This window comes from Nerophis lumbriciformis, linkage group LG20 (genome assembly GCF_033978685.3).
Source record: "Nerophis lumbriciformis linkage group LG20, RoL_Nlum_v2.1, whole genome shotgun sequence".
Lineage (NCBI taxonomy): Eukaryota > Metazoa > Chordata > Actinopteri > Syngnathiformes > Syngnathidae > Nerophis > Nerophis lumbriciformis.
The window spans coordinates 18,565,109-18,583,334 of record NC_084567.2 but is presented as its reverse complement, the minus strand read 5'-3'; the positions used below and the strand labels follow the sequence as shown (position 1 = coordinate 18,583,334).

At 39.7% G+C, this 18,226-nt stretch overlaps 1 protein-coding gene across 1 annotated transcript in view; it reads left to right on the top strand.

Moving 5' to 3' along the window:
• The window catches only part of cemip2 (cell migration inducing hyaluronidase 2), a 107,732-nt gene that overhangs the window by 18,557 nt on the left and 70,949 nt on the right, over positions 1 to 18,226 (top strand). Inside the window, exons 2-4 of the mRNA XM_061980561.1 lie at positions 152 to 519; positions 613 to 753; positions 6,686 to 7,253. Coding sequence (XP_061836545.1) covers positions 183 to 519; positions 613 to 753; positions 6,686 to 7,253 — 1,046 coding nt within the window. The 5' untranslated portion in view covers positions 152 to 182. The remainder of the gene's footprint in view (positions 1 to 151; positions 520 to 612; positions 754 to 6,685; positions 7,254 to 18,226) is intronic.

Here is an 18,226-nt window from a genome sequence, read left to right as displayed (position 1 = left end):
ATTCGTCCTTTGCATGCAACAGTTGCAAAAACATTCCATATTTTTCTAACGTTTTCCCTCCTCAGTGGCTCGACCCGTGCCCTGTTGTCGAAAGGATGTTATTGTTTTTCTGACTTTTGCTCGCCGCCTCTCAGTTTTGGTTTCCTTTCAGATAGCAGCGGGCGTCAGCAGACGTAAATATCATGCCGACAAGTGATGGTCCGAGCCGCTTTCCCGTCTTTGCGGCGCCCCCCCAAGGACACCACCCGCGGCCTCCGGGTTATGTTCCCGGGCGGGTGGCTCCGGTCCGCTCCCCACCACCGGCCAAAGCTCCGCCACCGCCGCCACCGATCAAACCTCAGGGCCTGGCACCGCAGAGACAGGCCACTTTCAGCCTTACAGACGGCAACCAGGACAGAGAGCATGCTCAGAGCCTGCAGCAGAGAAAAAACACACTCATCTGCTTAGGGGTATCTATGGGTGCCTTCCTGTTGACCCTCATACTCGTCCTTAGTCTCACCAGCGGGGACATTTTAGATGGTGAGTGTTGCGTATTAGCTCCTAATTTAATAGCACAGGTGTTGTACAGATGCTGAATGCGCTCTTATTTTAATTATTATTATTTTTTAATAGAGAATTGCCCTGACCACAACCCTTCTTTGAGCGACTGGAACCCGGGCCAACAACCACAAACGGCGGTTGTTGTCAGGAGGGGAGATTTATTTCGACTGGAGTCTTCAGCGACTTTCCGGTCACTCACCATCCAATCAGGAGGTAAGCCGTGAAGTCATCATTGGTAGTGGTGGGAATCTTCAGGCAACTCATAATTCCATTTGATTCTGATTCTTACGGCGACTATTTGAGTCAGAATCGATTCTCATAATACAGTGGAACCTGTATTTCACAAACTTAATTGGTTCTTGAACATGGTTCACCAACCGAAACGTTCATATGGTGCAGGGGTCGGCAACTCAAACAGTTGAAAGCGCAAAAATACAAAATATAATGTGACTGAAGCCGCAAAAAAATGAAAAGCCTTATATAAGTCTTATAATGAATGCAACACATGATGTAAGTGTCAATATTAGCCTACTATCAAAATGACTTTAAAAGTCTTATATAAGTTAAGTTGAGTATGACTTTATTTGGAACATGCATGCATACAACATGATACATCACAATTTCCAGTTTCTCTATTCAACATGTTCGAAAAGGGGTAGGAAGAAGCAGAGCTTATTTAATCATACCCCTTTTCTTTGACATAACAGTTGCTAAAACTTTTGTCCACTTCCAGTTCTCAATTTATTCACAATATACTCCTTAAGTAATCACAATAAAAATAAATAAATAAATAAATAATACTCGGTGAAGTAAGTTACATTTCATATGGTGAGATGAGTAAGATTATTTTGAAAATGAATGGATGGATAAAATAAATTCAGAATGTTTATCATTGTTCTTCTTCTTTGTACTTTGTAAACACTTTAAGTTTGAAGAGTTTCTTGAAGTGAATTATATTAGTACATTGTTTGATTTTTTTGCTTAATCCATTCCATAATTTAATTCCACATACAGATAAATTTAAAGTCTTAAGTGTTGTACGTGCATTCAAATGTTTTAAATTACATTTTTCTCTAAGATTATATTTCTCCTCTTTTTTTGAGAAGAATTATTGTATATTCCTGGGTAGCAGATTATAGTTTGCTTTGTGTATAATTTTAGCTGTTTGCAAATTCACTATGTTGTGGAATTTCAGTATTTTTGATTCAATAAATAAGGGGTTTGTATGTTCTCTATATCCAACATTATGTATTATTCTAACTGATCTTTTTTGTAACACCGTTAATGAATGATGTGTACTTTTGTAATTATTTCCCCATATTTCTACACAATAACTCAGATATGGTAACACTAGCGAGCAGTAGAGAATATGAAGTGATTTTAGGTCTAGAACATGTTTTGCTTTATTCATTATTGACATGTGTCTTGCTACTTTATGTTGTATATTTTTTACATGAGATTTCCAGTTCATTTTATCATCAATCATTATGCCTAGAAATTTGGTTTCATTTACTCTTTCAATTTCTATTCCGTCTATTTGTATTTGTGTTTGACTTTTTCTTCTACGGTTACCAAATAGCATTATTTTAGTTTTACTGAGATTCAAAGATAGTCTGTTTTTGTCAAACCATCTTTTTAATTTGTTCATTTCTTCTGTTATTTGTATTAGTGTTCTCTCCTGAAGAAAACGCTGTTGTATCATCCGCAAATAATACTAACTTTTAATCTTTTGTAACTTTACAAATGTCATTTATATAGAGATTGAATAATTTTGGTCCTGACATGTCTGTCACTCAAATGCCGGTCAACGGCCGAGAAAAAAAAAAACATAACAAAAAACTCAGCCTCTTTCAGTTATTAACCACACTAAATAAAACCTCAATGTCGATTTCGATTAATTGTGCAGCCGTACTGTATATGTATCAAAGCAACATAATCTCTTTTTTTATCCAAACACAACAACAGCTAGCTTAACTGTCAACACACACACACGTCTCTTTGGTGCTCTCCAAAATATTACCAAACATGTTGCTACAATAATAAACAAAAAAGGCAAATCCTTTTACCTTGTGTCCTTGAATATTTTTGGCATTTGTTTAACAGTCTGGGAGTGGTGAACAAGCAGAGCGTCATCTTCCAGCCATCGCGAGCGTTACAGGGTTTCCCCTTAATTTAATTGAATGTGGCTCGCTCCATTTTTATTACCGCCACACCTTGAAAATGTTTTTGTTTTTTTTACTTGAAAACAAATTAAAGTATTACAATGTATTGTAGCTCCTATAAAAAAATCACACAAAGTCCGATGCTATTTTTAACTTTTATTACCAATCTTATGATACCAAACAGCACAATTCCAACAGGTTTTACCTCCTGTGCAAACACTTTCAGATCCGTGAGTCTGCGCTTCCCCCGACACACAACAACACTTGCTCATTTTCCGCCAAACACCTTTTGAGGTACGTGTTTGTAAACATGGGAGAAGTTAACATCAAATCCAAATCACACGAACATAAAATATTAACATTAGCTGACCATTACAGTATGAATTGATATATATATATATATATATATATATATATATATATATATATATATGTATGTGTGTGTGTGTGTATATATATATATATATACGTATATATGTCTTAATAAGATTATCCAAAAAATAGTGCTCGATACCGTGGTAGAGCGCAATATATGTATGTGTGGGAAAAAATCACAAGACTACTTCATCTCTACAGGCCTGTTTCATGAGGGGTTCCCTCAATCATCAGGAGATTTTAATAGAAGCATTCACATACCATGGTTTATATAGGGCACAGAGTGGGTAGGTACAGGCTGGCGTAGGGGCGTGGTGATTGGCTCATGTGTTACCTAGGAGGTGTTTTCGTCTGTGACGGCATGCTGATACAATTTCGCTGCGCTTGTTGAGGGATGACAGGTCTGGGCGGTATATAATAAACAGTTTCTCTTTCAAGCATAGGTTGCATCTTTTATTACCACTATTGTAAGGTGTGCTGGATGCAAGAATTTGCCATGTTATTGAATATTCAACATTATTGTCTTTGAGGTCCCAAATGTGTTTGCTGAGTTCTGTAGTATTCCGCAAGTTTTGGTTCCTGAAAGAAGCATTGTGATTGTTCCATCTGGTTTTAAACTCTCCCTCGGTTAATCCTACATATGTGTCGGATGTGTTAATGTCCTTGCGTGTTACCTTTGATTGGTAAACGACAGATGTTTGTAAGCAACCCCTGTTGAGAGGGCAATCAGGTTTCTTGCAGCAGTTGCAGCCTTTGTTGGTTTTGGAGTCGCTCTGTCCGGGGGCAGACGGCTCATTTGCAATTGTTTTGTTGTGGTTTGAAATGATTTGTCGTATATTGTTCATACAGCTGTAGCTCAATTTAATGTTGTTCTTGTTGAATACTTTTCTTAGGGTGTTGCCTTTGGGGAAGTGTTTGTCGATCAGAGTGAGGAATTAGTGGCCAATATTAGTTGAGACGTTTTTGCTGTATGGGGGGTTGTACCAGATAATGTTTCGTTTTCTGCTCTTTTTTGGTTGGTTTCCTGGCGTGGGTTCATAGGTGAGGGTGAAATTGTATCCGCTTTCATCAAGTGCTTTTTGGTACGGGGGGTTGCTTGGTCAAATTCAGCTTTGCTAGATGACAGCATCGATAGCCTTTTATTAATTCCGGTAGGTATTCTTTTCGTGGTGGTGGGTGGGTGGTTGCTGTCATGGTGCACGTATTGGAGTGTTGTGTTGGATTTCGTGAATGGTTGGTAGCTGTTATTTCTCAGGTTGAAAGTGACGTCGAGGAAGTTGACGGTTTGCTTGTTGGCTTCAATCGTGATCCGTAGGCCGTTCTCTTTGAAAATTTGGCATATGCGCTTCTTGGTATTCTCGCTGCTCCTTGGCGAGGCGCGACACACTGCCAGTCCGTCATCACCAAGGTTCAGGTTGAGGCTAGCGAGCTGGGAGAGGAGGAAACTCCCAACGAGTTCACATGTTGCTGCTCCGTCAAAACTTTCCATAGTAATGTCAAATGTTGAATTGTTCTTTTTTTGCCATGGTGTACTGTTGTGGATGAGTATGGAGTTTTTTGCGTGGATGATGATGTTTCTTTCGTTGCCTGTGATTGAGTCGTAGTCTGAGGCGAAGTCTAGTGCTTGAGTCAGTAGGTCTTGCGTGATGGAAGGGTAAAATTCTTCGATATCGAAGGAGATAAAGTTGTGCTGTTGTTTGTCTTGGATGTTGTTAAACCATTTGATTACTGCTGCTGTATTTCTCCATTGGTTGAGTGGTGTTTTGTCCGTGATTTTTGTGTTGACTCTGTCCAGGATTATTTTGCTGATTTTTCCTATTTCAGATTTAGTTGGGTTTATTAGTCGGCATGTTGGGTTATTTGCAAAGTTGGGTTTGTGGTCCTTCAATGTGATGAAGGCTTCCTTGTTGGCTGTGGTGTCCACCCTGTCCTCAATGTCCAGTTCAGCCGCGATCCGTTTATTTTCCAGGTGGATGTTCTGTAAAGTGTTGGGTTGTGCTTTTTTGTATGATTTGGTGATGATTCTGTCCAGTAAGGTGTTATGTTCTGGTATGTCCATTCTGTAGAAGTTTGTGGTTTTATCGGCGGCTATGATGAGGTTGTTTACTTTCTTGATGCGCTCTGTGTCATTTTTCAGCTTGGTGAGGAGTGGGTTGCGGACTGGCTTGAATTTGACTGATTGTATCATTTTGAGCATGTCGTTCTCAAAATCCTTTAATTCCTCAACTGTGGGTGGGTTCTAGGTAGATTTGAATCCGTAAGTTTTCTTCTGCGTTCCTTTTGTTTCAGGGTGGAGGAAAAAAATGTGCTTTCCACCGCATCCTTCTTAGGAAGTGTTCCGTCTTTTCTATGAGCCTTAGCCTGTAGTCATTCTGCGCGGGTATGGGAATGTTCTTTGTGGAGTAGTCGATGTTGAGTTTTTCCATTTCTGATCGTCGTACAGTGCTCAACAAATGTCAATTTGGAGCGGAATATATACGTATATATATATATATACATATACTGTACATACATATATATATATATATATATATATATATATATATATATATATATATATATATACACATATACTGTACATACACATATATATATATATATATATATATATATACATATATATATATATATATATATATATATATATATATATATAACCTATTATTTGCGCTTTATTGACAAGTGGTGTACCGAAAACTTGACCACCAGAAAAATACTTTGATCTCCGAAAACCGCCCTGCTGAAACCGAACGTAAACAAAACGATATACCGAAGATTTACCTGCGGACAGCCATCTACTAAATGTCCAAATATTAAGAGGACAGTGGCGGCTTTTAAAGAGAGAAAGTCCAACTAGAGCAACAGCGCCAAGCAAGTGTGACGTCGTGCTCGCTGCAGCTCGCTTCTTTCATCAGAGACATCGAGGGACAGAAGTTAAGAGTCTCTAAACACGAGTACATTCTATAATAACACCATAAAAGATGCTTGATTTGTTGCTAATTGTTTGTAATAAAGAAACTAATTAGAATTCTCTAGACACTTGAAGAAATCTCCACAAAGTACATTGTACAATATATAGTATATATATTGGTCACCATGACATCATCGAATAGTTTGCCTAATTTTCAAGGTGATATATATCATATTTCTTTAAAAATGGTCAAAAAAATGTATACATACATTTAAAAACAAATCTGTTATCATGCATTGGTTTTAACATTCGATGATGTCATGGTGACCACGCCCCCACTACCAGAGGTGTCTTGGCAGTCTAGGGGAGACCCTGCGTTTGCACAAACGTGTCTCGGTACTGCGACCTCTACGCTGTGATAAAGGTCCCCTCTGGCATATTTTTCCAAAAAAGGCTCCACACTGTGTATGGAGATACACAATTAGCTGCTAGCCTCTTGCCATACAATTTGTCAGCCAGAGGGGATCGCCTTTGTGATCAGCATTAGAAGACAATAAACGGCAATGGCAATCACATACTTTTTCACAAAATAGGGCTGATATTGAACAATGGCCGATCACATCCCTATTCTGTGTGTGTGTACGTAGCGTCCTTTTACTGGATGGAAGTACTCACTCTTTTTATTCTTCTTTCGCAGGCCGTGTAGTCTTTGCAGACAACGCCGACGGCTCCAAGAACATAACCTTGAGAACACGACACATCTTGATTGAAAAAGGCGGAGCCCTTTACATCGGCGCACCGAAATGTCGCTACCGTTCCCACGCCGCCATCGCCCTGACGGGGCGCTCCGACAGCAAGGAGATCTCCGAAGTACCCGATCTGGGACAAAAGTTCATCGGCGTCATGAGTGGCGGGACCCTAGAGCTTCATGGCACAGAGCGAGTTTCCTGGTCTCTGTTGACCCAGAGCGTGCCGGCCTCGGGCCTGACGACGGGAGGCTACGCCTTCCAGCGCAACTTCAGCAGAGGCATCAACCTGCGCGTGGTGGACCAGGACACGTCCGATATCCTGCTCAGGGAACGTTACGACACCCACGAATCACGAAACGACAGTCGACGACTCACCCAGCTGCTCCGCGGCCTGCCGGTGGGTCGCATTGTCACGCTTGCTGTTGGAGACTCGGCCGTCAAAAATCTTCTGGAGGAAACTAAGAAGGCGATTGAAGAGACGCTTGGCAGCAGCTACGTCTACGACCTCAAGTACAGGTGAGGAAGCTTGTTGCAAACGCGGTGGATTTGCTGTTGTACGGTATACCGGTACTAGTAAAGTACCGCAATACTAATGAATCATAAACGGTACTATAGTGCCTCTAAAAAGTACCTGTTCCCCCCTTTTTTATAACATTTCTGGTTTGACGAGCAGAGGAGCATGTTTGGCAGCGCACAATCACAGAGTACTTACAAGCAAACACAGTGTGTAGACAGAAAAGGGAGAATGGACGCATTTTGGCTTAAAAAACTTACGATAAAGGTGAAGCTATAACACTGAAACGCCCTCAGGAAGAGGTACTTTAAACATGGCTAGCTAGGTTGCGGCTAACGTCCATCCGCAGTCGGCAGTGTTTTAGCTACTTCTAAATCCCTAATCCTTGCCTCCATGGTGACAAATAAAGTACGTTTCTTACAAGTATCATCCCTGCAGGACGAGGAACAGCTAAACATGCTTCACTACACACCGTAGGAGGAAAGAATAGCTAACTACGAACAGCAAGCTAGCACTCCTCAATACAAATACTATGGGTGGATCTATACCCGACATCCACTGTAATAATACCAAGTACAAAAACATATCTAATCGATACTACCATGATTGCATCAATATTTTTTAGCATCACAAAATATTTTTCCGTTTTTTTAATTTTTATTTCTATTATGTTTATAAACTCAGGAAATACTTCCCTGGACACATGAGGACTTAAATTATGACCAATGTATGATTCTGTAACTACTTGGTATCGGATCGATACCCAAATTAGTGGTATCATCCAAAACTAATGTAAAGTAACCAAACAACCGAAGAATAAGTGATTATTACATTTGAACAGAAGTGTAGATAGAACATGTTAAAACAGAAAATCAGCAGATATTAATCATAAATGAACAAGTAGATTAATAATACATTTTCTAACGCTTGTACCTCATAATGTTGACAAAATAATAGAATAAGAAATGACATGATATGTTACTGCATATGTCAGCAGACTAATTAGGAGGCTTTCTTTGCTTACTTATGACTAAAAGAAAAATTGTCTCATATTTATTAATGGACAACATTGTGCTTGGATATGTTTAATATACCGTAATTTTTTTTTTGTTAAATTAAAGACAATGTCATTTTTGTGGTCCCCTTTATTTAGAAAAGTATCGAAAAGTATCGAAATACATTTGGCCACTTGTTTCCTGGCCTGATCGTGGTAAACGAATTTCCGCAAGGTAGGAGGACTATTATTAATGAATCGAATAGTTTTATTTTAAATCATAAAACAACTGTTTTACTATGTTTTTCAACATAATTTCAATATGAAATAACACCCATATAGTCACCTTTACACTCGTTTCACCTCGGGCTGGGCAGTATACCGGTATTACGAATTATACCGGTGTATTTTAAAAAGAGAGATATATTTGACACAATACCGCCATACCCATATATGTAATCCTTAATTTCTTGACGCGGAAGTCTCTCTGCTCTTTGTGTCTGCGCTGCGTACTGTGCCCCGTAAGGCGGGGTAGTAGCCGCGCTCACTTGACACAAACTCCAGTACGAGGACAGTGTGAGGCATACCTGTCAACCTTCCCGTGTTTGACAGGGAAATCGCAGATTTTGTCTTATTTTTTGTTCCCCGGGATTTTGCCCTCAATGAAAAAAGAACCCTCAGCAGTATTGTGAGCGATCGGGGCCGTTTGACTCAAGCCTTAGCAAAACCCGTTCATGACAGCAGCGTGGCGAGTTGCAATTTACCTGATTCTAACAAATAAAGAACACGCGAGAGATGGTGAATACATTTCTGCCAAAATACAAAACTTTGCATGTTCTGAGTTGCAAAAAACAGATTTAAAAAGCTGCCAAAAATGATTTGTTATATAAGCTTACCAGTCACAACTACCGTATTTTCCAGATTATAACGCACACTGGTATATAAGCTGCACCCACTAAATAAAAAAAATAAAATAAAAACATGTTTCCATATATAAGCCGCACTGAACTATAAGCCGCAAATATATATGTTTTGAAATAAGTTATTTACAAAGAAAGATTTTGTAAATGTTTATTTACATACCTCAATTGTTTCCAAACGATGTCTGTAACACGGCAGTAAAACGGCCGATCAAACAAAACAGAAGTCATCATCATGGACCCACTAGCTGTGGAAGCTCGCTCTCCAATCAGCTAAAAAGACTCAATAACGCCACGGTGACGTTTTGGTGAATTTACTGAGGAATTTGTGAAAAATGCCGTTGTAAGTTAATACTAACCCAGACACTCGTAGACGTGTTAGCATATTAGCTAAAGCTAACAACACTACCTTCATAACATTCCGATAGCACGTATTCATGAAAACAGACATCACACATGGCAAGGTTTAGTAAGTATGAGTTGTTTTAGTTATATTGTAAAACTTACAAACATTGCTTGGAGTGATAAATGAAGAATACATACGAGTAGCAACGCTATGGACGGCTAGAAGACTGAACGGTAGTGGTACTTCAGGTTGAAAGTACTAAATGGAAGGACACTGCAGCACCTGCAGTGAGCAAACTTGTCCAAAAGATGGCGCCATAGAACAAACAATAACAAACCAGTTTTTTTTTTAAACTATTTGCATTGTGGCTGTCAGCAAAGAAAAATCCGTAAATTATCCGCAGCGTTTTATAAGGCGCAGGGTTCTAAATGTAGGAAAAAAGTAGGGACTTAAAAGTCCAGGATTTACAGGATTTAATTTAGCTCAAGAAGCACTGCCACAACAAAGGTGTACAAAATGTGGATGTGTGTTTGGCTGCAGTGGCAATGTTGACACCTGCCACACAGCATCCTGCAGTTGACAGCTTGGTGTTTCTGGCTTAAATTTTAGGGAACAAAAAAAAATCTAAAAAAAACTACTGCTGCTACAGTTTAAAATGTCCCCTAAACCAGGGACTTTATTCTATATTTTATTATTTTGTGTTTTTGTTATTAGCTGAGGTTTTGAGCATAGCTAAAGTTTGTTTTAATGACGGCAGAAGAAGAAGACTATTATTAAAAATATTTTCAGGGTTTTTTAATATTTTAATGTGCATCTATCTATGCATTAAACTTACTTATTTACTTAAAATTACTCATGTCAAGTATTTGTTTCAACAAAGCAACTTGACATGCATATTTGGGTTTGAATTTGTCTAATTTCACTTTCCGTAAAAAAATATTGCGATCTACTGTATATCGAACAGCGATATTCAGCCAAAATATATGGGGATATGTGTTTTGGTCCATATCCAGTGTTTCCCACAGGACAGGCATCTATTTGTGGTAGTGTGGTCGGGGGGCGGGGGGTGACGGCGGCAGCGGCGATGACCAAGAAGAACGCGGAGTTGGAATATAAGTACAACACTTTATGTACATATTTAGCTCATTAAAATTACCGACAGGAAGGCGAGAAACACTTTATTTCAACAGACTCTGGCGCCGTACCTGTCGTCAAAACTCCAAAGACCGACTGCACAGTTGCACTAACAAAATAGGAGTCTCAGAAAGCTGGCGTGCATAAGCTAGCAAGCTACGGAGTTTGCCGACAATGTATTTCTTTAAAAGTGTATACAAAGGAGTACAGAAGCTGGACAAATAAGATGCCAAAAACCAACCACTTTCATGTGGTATTGGACAGAAAGGAGGACTTTTTTTCTCCTCCATTCGAAAATGCGGACGTTATCAGCACCACTGTCTGATTCCAATCAATGCAAGTCATCACAATCAGGTAATACACCAACTTATATTCTTGTCTTCATGAAAGAAAGGAATCTATATGTGTTAAACATGCTTGTATTATTTTTAAACACCTTTAACTTGTTAACAATATTAACTATGTGTTAAACATGCTTGTATTATCTTTAAACACCTTTAACTTGTTAACAATATTAACTATATGTGTTAAACGTGCTTGTATTGTCATTAAACACCTTTAACTTGTTAACAATATTAATTATATGTATTAAACATACTTGTATTATCATTAACCACCTTTAATTTATTAACAATATGTGTTAAACATGCTTGTATTATCTTTAAACACCTTTAATTTGTTAACAATATTAACTATATGTATTAAACATACTTGTATTATCATTAAACACCTTTAATTTATTAACAATATTAACTATATGTGTTAAACAGGCTTGCATTATCATTAAACACCTTTAACTTGTTAACAAAAACATATATTTCATAAATAAGTAAATATAAATTATATATATGAATGAGGTAGATCCCCACGACTTGATCAATTGAAAAGTAGCTCGCCTGCAGAAAAAGTGTGAGCACCCCTGAGTTACACCCATCTGAACAGGTCAGCCACCTGTTTAAAGCCCGATCACAGTTGAAATCTTGAAATAAAGGGCCTTTAATGGCCAAAACATTAACCTGGACAACATTTTAACAGCTGGTTGGCTCAGATTTTATTCTTTTCATTGCATTCACATGCTGCAGTGGACAGTGGACAATTTAGCTTCATTATTAATGCAGTATCTGAAGCACCGTCTCCACGTGTGTTTATTGACAACAGGGTTATAACCTGGACACGTAAGCTCGTCGGTATGGTAACACGTGACGTGCCAACAGCGGCGGTGTTAATGAAGCAGCGTCAGGCTGCTCACCGTGAGTGAAACGCTCGGTGAAATCGCGGATTAACGTTAAATATATGACGAGCCGCGAGCGATGCAGCTATAACTTATTTACCTACAACCTATATTACCCTCGTATTTTGATCCGGTCGGTCCCTCCTCCTCCTCTTTCTTCTTCTTCTTCTTCTTCTTCTTCTTCTTCTTCTTCTTCTTCTTCTTCTTCTTCTTCTTCTTCTTCTTCTTCTTCTTCTTCTTCTTCTTCTTCTTCTTCTTCTTCTTCTTCTTCTTCTTCTTCTTCTTCTTCTTCTTCTTCTTCTTCTTCTTCTTCTTCTTCTTCTTCTTCTTCTTCTTCTTCTTCTTCTTCTTCTTCCCCCACCAGGTGAATTAAGTGCTATTGGCGGAGTTACAATGCATAGTAGGCTACCGCCACCTACTGCACCGGAGTTGTAACTACAAGGTACATTCACAGACAGAGTCCCATTGCTTTTATGAGCGGTCGAGCGAGTCAAAAGCCGAAAAATCCATTTGTGGCGGACGTAATTCTTTCGTGGCGGGCCGCCACAAATAAATGAATGTGTGGGAAACACTGATATCGCTCAGCCCTAGTTTCACCTAATATAGTAGACTTGAGTGTGTTCTACTGTAGATTACAGTCAGCACCGGTAGCTTAAGGATCCTCCAAGCATGATTGCTCTGGCCATCACCCGGCCACTACAACACGACCACGATGTAGAAATACTTCATCACACATCCTGGGTAATTCCTCTAAATTGGAACTGGGCTTCCATGTGCTGTGTTGTTCTGCAAAAACGTGGTCAACTGGACGGTCACAGCTACGACCACGAGCCTTGTGTCAGCATTTTGTGTTGTTAGCATTACACGTCCCACATTGTCATTCCACAAGGCTCACAAGGCTCATCAGTGTCACCTGGAGCTGGTGATGTCTAAGATGAAATGCATCAACAAACTTGATTTTTTTTATGCTGATGGGGCGTTTTTTTTAAATTAATATCCACAAAGTTCAATGAGCAGGTTGTGTTATGTGTGACCATGTTTGTTGAATTTTTGCGCTCGTTGATTTTTTTTTCTGAACCATGACTAGGGAAGGTAATGTCTGCCATGGGTCATATAAGTGAATGCTGTGCACCCGTTTACATTGATGTGATTAATGGCCACTAACTTGATGACAGCTATGAAGTCGCTGACTATTTCTTTATTAGATGAAAATTAAATTTCAAATAAATCCGAGCATTGCCCTTGATAGTCTTTTTTTTTTTTGTCTTGCCCCCCTTTTGCCCAAAGTCAACTTGGTTGTCGTGTTGAAGATACATTAGCGCCAAGATTAGCCGCCGTAGTGTTGTTGTTAGCTTTGTTCCTCCTTTAACTTGGAAACAGAAGTCCTGCTTGGTGAATATCTTTATTATTTTTTTTCTTCATTAAAAATCTGCATTATAATTAAGCTGAAATATTTAAAGTGCGTTGTGGCAAAGGACGACTGAAATACTAAATGTTATGAGGTACAAGTATGCGATATGGCTCACAATAGAAGTGCTTTGTATCGGTTGATAACAATAATACTGTTTTAATGGCCTAGAAAAAAAAAGGACTAGAAGAAAAAAATATTAAATGTTATCATTTTTATTTAAAATGTAACTTTCCTCTGATTATAATCCCTGAGCTATCAATGCAGAAAGGAAAAGTCAACACAGGCATAGAAAACACTCAAAACAATGTAAACAAAATAGCAAAATCACATTGAACACTTAACAATAAGATCTTAAATGAAGGAATATGTAAGAAATGTTTAATAAAGTATAAGAAAATAGTGCAAAGAGTGAAAATGTAAACCGAGCGAAACCACTATTTCCTGCAGGTTTAGTGCCAGGAATTCACGACTGTGCTCTAATGGGTGAGCACAGCTAAGGTGGTGTAGTTTTAGCGGTCTTGGTGGGGACGAGCGCCTTGCACGATTCAAAGACCCGTTGGTCTGAAGACAGTCCCTTTGGAAAAATCCCCAAAAAACTGCCATACTGTCCAGGTGACTTTTCCCAATTATCGACAATTTTTTTTTAGCATTTTTACTTTCTCTCTTCACTCCATGCAAAGAATCAACCGCGAGAACACAAGATGGCGCAGTCAAACTTGATAGTTGACACTGTCTCCTGATTGGCTGTTAGCGTGCCACTGATCAGCGATCACTTCCTGCGTCGCTCAGTTCCCAGAGAGCGAGTGCCTTTGTTCATGCAACCACCCTTGCATCCATACTTCCGCTTTCTTTTGACATCAAAGAAAATAAATACGTTTTATCGAACGCATTTGTTATTGATATCAATTGTGCGTCTACTGTAATATATATTGATATCGTTTTTGTACCCAGCCCTAATTTATTGTTGTATTTTTTCTTCAGTTTCCTCTGGTGCTTTGTTAACATTCTGCTTTTAGTATTAATCACCAAGCAGTGTATTGAAGGTGCGTCTAGTTCCAGTGACAAACTAAGGCCATGTCTACACTAAGGCGTTTAACCCCTTAAATTAATAATTATTTAGCCTAAGCCCCGTTTCAGCCACACTAAACCATCGTTTAAGGCAGTGTTTTTCAACCTTTTTTGAGCCAAGGCACATTTTTTGCGTTGAAAAAATCCGGAGGCACACCACCAGCAGAAATCATAAACTCAGTTGACAGTTAAAAGTCATTGGATATGACTTTAAAGCATAACCAAGCATGCATCACTATAGCTCTTGTCTCAAAATAGGTGTACTGTCACCGCCTGTCACATCACACCCTGACTTATTGAGTTTTTTGCTGTTTTCCTGTGTGTAGTGTTTTAGTTCTTGTCTTGCGCTCCTATTTTGATGGCTTTTTCTCTTTTGTTGGTATTTTCCTGTAGCAGTTTCATATCTTATATTTCCCACATCTACTTTGTTATAGCAATCAAGAATATTTCAGTTGTTTTTATCCTTCTTTGTGGGGACATTGTTGATTGTCATGTCATGTTCGGATGTACATTGTGGACGCCGTCTTTGCTCCACAGTAAGTCTTTGCTGTCGTCCAGCATTCTGTTTTTGTTTACTTTGTAGCCAGTTCAGTTTTACTTTCGTTCTGCATAGCCTTCCCTAAGCTTCAATGCCTTTTCTTAGGGGCACTCACCTTTTGTTTATTTTTGGTTTAAGCATAAGACACCTTTTTACCTGCATTTACAAAGCAATTAGCTACCGGCTGCCACCTACTGATATGGAAGAGTATTACACGGTTACACTGCCGCGCTCGAGACACTCAACAACAACACATCATTTGCAGACTATAATTACTGGTTTGCAAAAAATGTTTTTAACCCAAATATGTCAAATTAGATCATCTCCCACGGCACACCAGACTGTATCTCACGGCACACTAGTGTGCCGCGGCACAGTGGTTGAAAAACACTGGTTTAAGGTCCCCCTCCTCAGACAAATTTTTACACAGGTAAGTCAGCAGTGTAATTCTTGAATCTCCAGCACTTAGCTTTGTATGGACTCATTGATCATTTACAAACAGTTTGTAAATGATCAATATTGATCAAAGTTGAGAGGAAGTGACGCCAGAAAGACCTCGCCCACACAGGAAGTGACGTCAGAAAGAACACGCCACAGCCAGCTTCAAAATAAAGCTTGGAGCTAACCACTGGAAATATGAAGGCGAGTCATCCAGACATGGCCATGTTTCTCATTCTTCTACATGTACAGACGCTTGTGGAAATCACACATGAATAGCTTAAGAGAAAGCAATTGCAGCTATTTCGAAAACAACACTTCTCAGACGGCAAGAAAACTTTCCAATGTCAGCTGTGATGCGGCTTAGCGAAAAACTTTGTCCATTTGTCGAAGGAGAGACAACGAGAATGCAAGCTCCCGTGGATGTGATAAAAAGGTAGCGTGTGCTTTGTATCACCTGGCCGTCGACAAAAACGGCGAATGCATTTGGACTGGCAAAGCAGACTGTATCAGTTATTGTCCGCCATGTATGTTGCGGACTCAACGTCTTGGCCCAGAGTATATAAAGTCACCAAAAACGAATGGACAATGAAGGTGAAGGCAAAAGAGTGAGGAGTGTCCTGACCAGATATCTATATCCCTAGTTTGATTAGTGTTAAATGGTCTTTATCACATTGTTAACGTGTCTAATAAAGATTTGATTAATTTATGATGGCTCAGGTGTGATTCACTACAATAGGGCCCCACAGCACACTGAATTCCAGTTAATTGAAATACCACAACACTGGATATTGTTCAGATAAGTTCAATTTAAGAACTTGCACACAAAGCAACACTGGAGATGACGATGATGTGCGCATTTTTCCGCGCATGCGTACTAGGTTGAGTTGCGCCGGCGGACGGAGGGGGCGGGGGTCTTAAAAGGTGGCATTGTTGTGTCTGGACACGGATAAGGTTAGGTGGGATTTACCCTGGATAACCTTATCCAGGGCTTAACAAGTTTGCTTTGTCGTGTTGTGTCTTTGTGAGGTTTTGTTTCCTTGTGGTCCCCAGGGGCCGAGAAAAGAAGCTCGATGTGTTTTTGTTTCACCGCTGAAGTGAAGCACTCTCACCTTTTGACACCTCCGCACGACAACAACACTTTGTTCTCAGTCTTTATTGTCTGGAATAATACTCTCGTTATACCTTTCCCTCTGGGATTAGACCTCAAGCGCTATTTCTCTTCCTGTTTTCCTCGGGTTTATGCTGCAGAGCGCCATTCCAGGAAAGGAACGCACGCTCAGGATAACAAAGTTATGGTGGTAAAGGGTCCATCATTTACGTAAAATGTGGCTATTCAGGAAATGTGGTGTGCATCATATCTGTTCCTGTGAAGGACAAACGCATCATTTGCTGTTTTGTCTGTCAAAACCCTCTCTCCACACTTATCCATGTTCGGCGAATTTTAGCTGCTTGATATTTCTGATTGATTACAAAACTTTAAGGAGGTTGTCACGAAAGTAAACAAGGTAGGGGTCAAACTTTCGCATACTCTTAATATCCAATTATATTAGTTATATATTTATATATATCCAATATATATGTATATATATATATATATATATATATATATATATCCACATTTTTGTAGCCCAATGGGTTCCCCAAGGCAATGCTCCTCGCTGGGCAAACAAGTCAAACGCTTAGACAGATTCTCCAGTGTCACATTTCACCCCAGGGTGCCCAGGCGGCAGAGGGGTCTTCACAGAAATCCCTTGGAATCCACAACACAGCGCTTCAAAGGGATTAAACGATAGAGCCGTGTGTGTGTGTGTGTGTGTGTGTGTGTGTGTGTGTGTGTGTGTGTGTGTGTGTGTGTGTGTGTGTGTGTGTGTGTGTGTGTGTGTGTGTGTGTGTGTGTGTGTGTGTGTGTGTGTGTGTGTGTGTGTGTGTGTGTGTGTGTGTGTGTGTGTTCTGAGCTCACTCTGGTTACACTCACATTTATCACCATTTATTGGAGGATTAAGGATGTAATCTTAGTTCTCTGTGGATTTGCCTGTAGGGGATTCACACCTCGGAGTCACGAGACAGCGTGCAGTTGATTCATTCATCGTGGACTGCTGAGAGACCCTTTTTGCACAAATAGTGTGTGACTGTTGCGACATTTGACGCATGCTTAAGTTGACACTAGGGTTGTACGGTATACCGGAATTAGTATAGTACCGCGTTACTAATGAATCATTTTCGGTACTATACCGTCTCTGAAACGTACCGGTCGAACCCCCCCCCCTCCCCCTGCGCCCGCATCGAAGACACATTGTGACATTGCTGGTTTACGAACAGAGGAGCATGTTCGGCAGCGCACAATCACGGTGTACTTACAAGCAGACACAGTGTGTAGACAGAAAAGGGAGAATGGACACATTTTGGCTTAAAAACTAAAGATAAAGGTGAAGTTATAACACTGAAACACCCTCAGGAAGAGGTGCCTTAAGACATGGCTAGCTAGCTAGCGACTAACGTCCATTCGCCGTCGGCAGTGTTTTAGCGACTTTTAAATCACTCCATGGCGACACATAAAGTTTGTTTCTTACAAGTATCATCCCTGCAGGACGAGGAATAGCTAAACATGCTTCACTACACACTGTAGCTCACCAGCATCAAAATGTAAACAAATGCCATTGGTGGATCTACACCTAACATCCACTGTAATGATATCAAGTACAAGCACGTATCGAGTCGATACTACTATGATTACGTCGATATTTTTTGGCATCACAACATCTTCTTTCGTTTTAAAAAAATGTATATTATGTTTATAAACTCAGGAAATATCTCCCTGGACACATGAGGACTTTGAATATGACCAATGTATGATCCTGTAACAACTTGGTATCGGATTGATACCCAAATTTG